The sequence below is a fragment of the Microtus ochrogaster genome, chromosome 8, assembly GCF_000317375.1.
Source record: "Microtus ochrogaster isolate Prairie Vole_2 chromosome 8, MicOch1.0, whole genome shotgun sequence".
Classification (NCBI taxonomy): Eukaryota; Metazoa; Chordata; class Mammalia; order Rodentia; family Cricetidae; genus Microtus; species Microtus ochrogaster.
In genome coordinates, this window is record NC_022015.1 from 18,321,638 (window position 1) to 18,328,733 (window position 7,096).

At 51.8% G+C, this 7,096-nt stretch overlaps 1 protein-coding gene across 1 annotated transcript in view; it reads left to right on the forward strand.

The window, feature by feature from the left end:
• The window catches only part of Il21r (interleukin 21 receptor), an 11,624-nt gene that overhangs the window by 2,215 nt on the left and 2,313 nt on the right, over window positions 1–7,096 (forward strand). The window contains exons 2-7 of the mRNA XM_005351190.1: window positions 1,419–1,521; window positions 2,964–3,163; window positions 4,046–4,203; window positions 4,900–5,077; window positions 5,762–5,867; window positions 6,736–6,820. Of these exons, the coding sequence (XP_005351247.1) occupies window positions 1,419–1,521; window positions 2,964–3,163; window positions 4,046–4,203; window positions 4,900–5,077; window positions 5,762–5,867; window positions 6,736–6,820 (830 nt within the window). The remainder of the gene's footprint in view (window positions 1–1,418; window positions 1,522–2,963; window positions 3,164–4,045; window positions 4,204–4,899; window positions 5,078–5,761; window positions 5,868–6,735; window positions 6,821–7,096) is intronic.

Genomic DNA, 7,096 nt, shown 5'->3' on the forward strand with positions numbered 1-7,096 from the left:
CCCTTCCCTTCCCTTCCCTTCCCTTCCCTTCCCTTCCCTTCCCTTCCTCCTTCCCCTTCTCCGCTCCTATATGTATGTGCTATGTATGTTGCCAAAGAGGCCAACTTGCAGGAGTCGGTTCTCGCCTTTCCCCACGTGAGTTCCAGGGATGGAAATCAATTTGTTAAACTTGGCAGTGAGCACTTTTATCCACTGAGTCCTCTCGCTGGCCCTGTCTCCACAACTTCTGGTGGAAGCTACCTAAGAACTGTGTCTGCCAGAAGTTATGGCTGGGGGATGCTTTTCCCAGGGAATAGAGCTCAGCAGCCCAGGAAAGCAATCTATCCTTGGAGCCTTGGTGCTGTCCTCCACAGCCCAGGTCTAGCCTTGGAATCTAGGTTAGAACCCAGAAGTTGCCTACTGTTTCAGGGTCTTCATTGGTCAGGACGCAGAAGGAAGAAGCCACTGAAGATGAAGGCCTTTTAAGAAGCGCATTTCCAGTGTGTGGGGAGAAGATACGGGTGCTGGCATGCAGTTTTACAAAGCAAAATTCAAAATGGCTCTGCTCATTTGGCCAAACATTGAACAAAACTTGGACAATGACTGCATCTTATTTTATTGTTTTCTTACGCATGTATACTGGATGCTAAGCCTAGTCCCTCCGCCTTGCCCCTCTTACTTTCCCTTTTCCTGAACCCCCTTCAATTATTCTCTTTGTTCCCCTAGATGCCCTTCATAGCTGCAAACCTGATAGAGGGAGTGATATCTAGAGTTCTATATTATTTCGATTTAGTAATTAGTTAGATACTTTTTCTTCCCTTTTGAGACAGGGTCTGGCTCTGGAGCCCAGGCTGACCTTGATCTAGCAATCCACCTGCCTCCGTTCCCCAAATGCTCAGAAGCCAGATGTGCCCCATGTCTGCCGCACCTGTCATTTGGAAAGTGAAACAAAAAGCTGGGGTGTTGGGGGAGGGGAGGGTAGAGGTGACTCTTCCAGCCAGCCCCTGCTGTGGCATTTACTTTGGCCACATCTTGGTAGCCATGGGGTCATTGACAGTGACAGATAAACTGTCAGCAGCAGAAGTCTCTCCCACTCTTTCACCGTCCTCACTAAACCCCTCCCCCTCGAGGCTGTGGGCTCAGACCATGACCCGTGCTCACTCCCTGGCCTCAGGGATCTATCCATTTGCCTATGGGGAGTTCAGAGTGTCTGACCCTATGATGGTCAGTGGCCCAGCTTCACATTAGAAGAACCTCATCACCATGACCAGTCTTGAAATGTTAGAGCTCACACAAGGAATTCCACTGATGAGGGTCCCTGGGTTCCAGGCTTTCAATCCAGCCTGTGACTCTACCCAAACTTGCCCTCAGCCTCAGACAGCTTGCCAAGGCCTCTCCAGTGTCTCTCACCTAAAAGGGCCTCTCTGCTATCCCTCCAGCTCGGGGCTGCCTGGACCTCACCTGCTACACTAACTACCTCTGGACTGTCACCTGTGTCCTGAAGACACAGACCCTCCACCCCTACACACTTTCTCTCACCTGGTGAGTAGCCACGCCTCCCGAGCTGAGGAACTGCTTGGAGAGGGTGGTAGGATGGGAGGAAGCTGGGTGCTGAGCTGACCTGTGGCCTGTTCATCAGGAAGTTTAACTACAAACAAAGGCCTGCCCCACCCACCAGCAATGTCACCCATCAAGACTGCAAGAGCAGAGAGCCAGGTCCCCACCTTACAGATGACTGAGCTCACAGGACTTGCTGGGAACACACAGATAGGAAAAAGACTGACCACACCCAGGGTTACCCCAAGGGTCAAACTCTCTTGCCCTCATAGACCTGCCTAGTTAGCAGCCCTGGTTAGCAGTCTCCAGTGATCTTCAAAGCACCAAGTGTCCTTGCCATAAATGATATTGAAATTGTTGCTACCATGTTCCAGAGGAGGATGCTGAAGTTCAAAGTGTTTTAGCCGCTGGCTGGAAGTCTCATAGCCAGTGTGCTTGTGATCCCATGTGCTGCTTAGGATAGAGACCGCTGGTCCTTCATGCCTTCATTCACTTTAAGTATATTACGTTCCTGCCAGACATGTTGTAAGGGCTGAGGAGCCAAACAAGACTCAAGACTGCAGGGTGTAGAACCAGGGGTGGTCAGCTGGGGTGGCCAGAGCACCCACAGCAGCAGACACAGCATGTGCGAAGGCTGTGAGGGAGCATGAACCGAGAGTGTAGTTGAGCAGCTGCCTGTGACCTGAGCAGAGTGAGGGAAAACAGTAAACAAAGAAGTCGGTGAGTGTGTGAGGGCCGTCTGTACTGCTGTGCTGCATGGGGAAGGGCAGCAGGTGTTAGGGAGCCTTGAATGCACTTCTGGCTGCTGCCTGAGCAGGATGGAGCTCAGAGATGCTGGGTGAGGGAGCGATATCTTCAGACAGCCTTACAGTGGTCCAGGCTGGAGGCTTGCTTGGACAATGTTGTTCAGCAAGGTTTGTAGTACGGAAAATTCAGCAAAGAACTAAGTAAGTCTTCAGATCCACATTGGTCCTGGAGGGTGGCCATGTTCAGTCGCTGAACACGTTCAGAAGGAAGAAAATAAACTGTGAGTCCACATATATATACTCTAAATCCCATCCTTGCTGCCCAGCAGGAGCTAAAGAACTAAAGCTTTTACCACTACCCCTCCTGACCAGAGCATAGGACAGCAGTCTGTAGGTCACTCACTGTGAGCAACAGAGACAGGTTTAGGCTCAAATTCCCAAAGCCGAGAGCTGCTGCCCTGGTCAAGGTACTGAGTGGCTGGTCCTCTGAGGCATGCAAGCTTCATCTGAACTCGGAGTGTGCTGGGTGCTGCAGAGAGGTCACTGTCCCTGGGAGAGGGCTGGATCATGATTCTTAGCCCTACCTCCAGCCCCCCTCACCCTCATGCTTCAAGTTCCTGCCCTGCCCCGGGCACTGAGCTTCACTATCCCCATTCATAACTGGCCACTCTGTCCCTGAAGGCAAGATGAGTACGAGGAGCTGCAGGACAAAGAAACCTCTTGCAGCCTGCATAGGTCGGACCACAACGCCACACACGTGCTGTACACGTGTCACATGCCCTTGTCTGGATTCATGGCTGACGACGTTTTCATTGTCAACAAGATGAACCACTCTGACAACAGCTCCCAGGAGTGTGGCAGCTTTGTCCTGGCTGAGAACAGTGAGTACCCACAAACCCAAGCTGAGGAGGACTCAGGACCCTTCTCTGACCTCAAAGCAAGCTCTGCTCACGCCAGCAAATTCTACTGTCCTTAGAGTGTCCTTTCTAGATGCCCTGCTTTTAGCTAAGGGGTCATGGTTTGATACAGGATGTCGTCTAAATGTCTAAGAGGAGCATCACAGGCTTGGAAAGATGTGGGTTAGGACCCAGCTCAGCCCTCCCTGTCTGCCTGACTCTAATTTACCTTGGAAAGACCCCTTTTTATGTGACCTAGGATTTTGCTCCTAGTCGTGAGCACCAGTCAGCTAACACGGAATCCTCCCAGCTGAATGGGAGGGGCCTAAGGTTAGGAAGACCCCAGAGTGGACATGGCTGCAGCTGTCCCCAGAGCCTAGGTTGGGCAAAGGAGGGGTCTGGAGCAGCAGCTTTGGTGCATGGCAGAGTGTGTATCTGTTTATGCATCTGTATGTGATAGGGGGCTCCTTCTTTAGGAGAGAAACTGAAAAGGACAGAATCCAGAGAGCACCTTGCTTAGGCATTTTCCACATTAGGCATTAATATCAAATCTTAAGAAACTTCCTTCAGCTGGCTGGATTTCCAGCATTTGCTTTTTCTTTTCCTTAGCTGGACTGTGCTGGGCCCGAGTCCTGGCTCCAGCCTTTAAGCCTGGGAATACTCTCTCGTTTCCCACAGTCCCCAGTCCTGCTTTACTGTGCTGATGCTTCACCTAGATCTAGTCCAAGGGAATAGGGGCTGTGACCAGGGACTGCTTTGTTCAAAGCTGCGCAGGGCCTTTGGGGAATGTCCGGGCGGGGGTGGGGGGTCGGACTCTGCTTCCTGCAGGTTCTTACCCTGTTTCATCTTTCTGGGTCTTCCTCCAAGTCAAGCCAGCTCGCCCTTTCAATGTGACCGTGACCTTCTCTGGACGTTATGATATCTCCTGGCGTTCAGATTATTATGAAGACCCTGCCTTCTACGTGCTGAGGGGCAAGCTACAATATGAGCTGCAGTATCGGAACCTCAAAGACCCCTATGCTGTGGTGAGGCGGCAGGGCACGGGGTGGAGCAGCAGGGGTACGCAGGCAGATCCCAGCAGAGTGGGGGTAAGGAACAGGACTTGGCATTCCCTCCCAGCCTGTAACCTTCTCCTACCTCCTCCCTGGGCCAGGGTACCCATCTATGTCTCCACCTTGACTTCTCCCCTACAGCCTACCTCAGTTACAGTGGGGCAAGGTTGGAACATTGCCCTTGCTTTGAATGGGAATGCTCCTTAAAGAGGGCACACCTGGAAGGTTCCAGAATGGCCTACTGTTTAGACAGAGCCTTGGGCTTCTAGAATTATGCGTCTATTAGAATGGTCCTGGTTGAAGATTTCCATAAAGGGGATCGTCTAGAATGTTCCCTGGGAGGCTTCTCTAGCCGTCCATTGATAAGATGGTTTACTTAGGGACTTCCAGAGGTACACTGCTGAGGATGTCCTATGTCATCTAGGACATGGAGCCCAGGGGCTGTCTGTGGAGCTTCTGGTTAATAATGTGCAGGGCTGCCCATGGTTACTCCCAGGACATTGTCAGTTGGGGGCGGGTCCACTGCTACAGAGAGAGCTATTTTTAAAGGTACCTCTAGTCAGGGATGCATGCTCCCTGCGGGGCCTGCCTGCTTACTCTAAAGGAGGACTTTGCACCCCATTGATGACTTGGTGACTACAAAGCTTCACTCTCCTTCCATCTTGGCAGAGGCCAGTGACCAAGCTGATCTCAGTGGACTCAAACAACGTCTCCCTTCTCGCTGAAGATTTCCACAAAGACTCCACCTACCAGCTGCAGGTGCGGGCAGCACCCCAGCCAGGCACTTTATTCAGGGGGATCTGGAGTGAGTGGAGTGACCCTGTCATCTTTCAGACCCAGGCTGGGGGTAAGTGTGACACGGGTGGGAATCCCTACGTCTGGTACTGACTCTTGCCCTGCTGCAGCTTTCTCCAGGCCTGAGGTTCCCCTGCATGGCTGGGAGGTGTGTGCTCTGTGATCCATCCCCCGATGCAGCCACTCATCTTTGCCAGGGGAGCTGCTACATCTGATGGTGCATTTGACTCCTAACTCTGAAAGGGGAGTCATTGCCCCATTTTACAGAAGAGAAAGCTAAGGCTTAGAGAGATGACATCACTTTCCTGGGATGAGAATAAAATTCCTGATAGAATCAACTTGATAAAGTAGAAGGGTTATGTTAGCTTCTGGTTTGGCTCATGATTGTAAGGCCCTGTTGCACTGTGGGGAGTGTATGCCACTGTTTACTTCATGGTAACCAGGAAGCAAAGACAGAGGAAGGGATGGGGTCCCAACATTCTTTTAGTGTGTCTGTAATGACCTAACCATCTCCCACTAGGCTCGGAGTCCTAAGATCCTACCACCTTCCAGTAGCATCCAGGTTGGGACCATACCTCTGACACAGGAGGCTTTGGGGAAGAGGTCATTTGACAGAGGAAGGGATCAAAGCCCAGCTTCCTCCCAGCCTTCCACCCAACCCAACCATGCTCCATACACCCACCCACATTCTTCCGGGAGACTTTTCTGTTGGATCCATGATTTGCTCTCTATGCAGAGCCCGAGGCAGACTTGGACCCTCACCTGCTGTTGCTGCTGCTTCTTCTGTTCGTCTTGGTGCCCTGCCTGATTTTCTTGGGTCTGAAGATCGACCTGCCTTGGAGGTGAGGCCAGGGGCTCAGGGAGACAGAAAAGGGGTCAGCTTGGGTCACAGCCCCTCCAACCAAGACCTGTGACACCAATGAACAGCGTGTATGTTCCATGTGCTAGACACGGTAGAGCTCCTGCCCCTGCTCCGTGAGAGCTGTGTGAGTCTGGCACACTGCAGACACCCCCACTCTTCAGACAGGGAAAACAGAAGCACAGGGTAGCCAAGCTACTTGCCCAAAGTCACAGAACTATAGTGTGGCAAGCGTACGGATAGAAACTTCATGTTCTTTGAGGGGACCTTGACTCGGACCTTATCCAGAGAGTGAACTTGGAGGCCCAAGGGGTGATCACTCACCCTCCCCATCCCTTCGTTTCAGCTTAAAGGTGCCCTAAGATTTGCTTTCCATACAGGGCTTCCGTTCTGCATGCCATGGAGAGAAAGGAAGCTGCTGATTCAAAACAGAACGTACCACCTTGGCACCAGCACTGTGGCAAGCTGCTGTGTGCAGAGTCCTTTGATAAGTGACAGAGCGGGACTCTGCACACACTCATTTTGTTCCCCTTCAGTGAGATAACTCAGACAGAGACAGAGAATCTGGAAGGGAGAGACCAGGGTGCTCATCACAGTTGGTGGCAGCTGGGGTTCTCCCGCCCCCCACCATGGTAGATGAGGAAGTCAAGGCCCCAGAGGGCAGTGTGTGCCTAGCCCACAATAGATGCCAGGGGCAGGAACTTGAGCCTCTGCAGGAAGCTTGGGGGTGAGGGTAACTGCTGCTTCTGTTTTACTGATGGGTGGGCAGGAAGGTGCCTGACAGTAGAAGCTGTTGCTTCTGCAGGAGAGAGGCCAGACCACAAGGGCTTTACACACCCCTTTCTTTGCAGACTATGGAAGAAGGTTTGGCTACCAGTGCCCAGCCCTGAGAGTTTCTTCCAGCCCCTGTACAAGGAACACAGTGGGAACTTCAAGGTGAGACACCTTGGATGCACCCTTTGGGTGTTGAGCTCTAATAATTCTCACCCTAACCCCAAGACTGCTCTGTGAGTTCAGAGTATTCAAAACCTGACCTGTAACCAGGCCTCAGTTTCCCTATTCTGTGAGGTGCAGAATTGGTCTTAGACTTAGGCATCGTGATGCATTTCCAGCTTAGAGTTACTGTGAAAGTGGGCAAGCTGGGTGGCCCTTGGGTGTATGAGCTAGGTGCCTGTGGTTTCTTTTTTTTTTTTTTTGATTTTTTTTTTATTT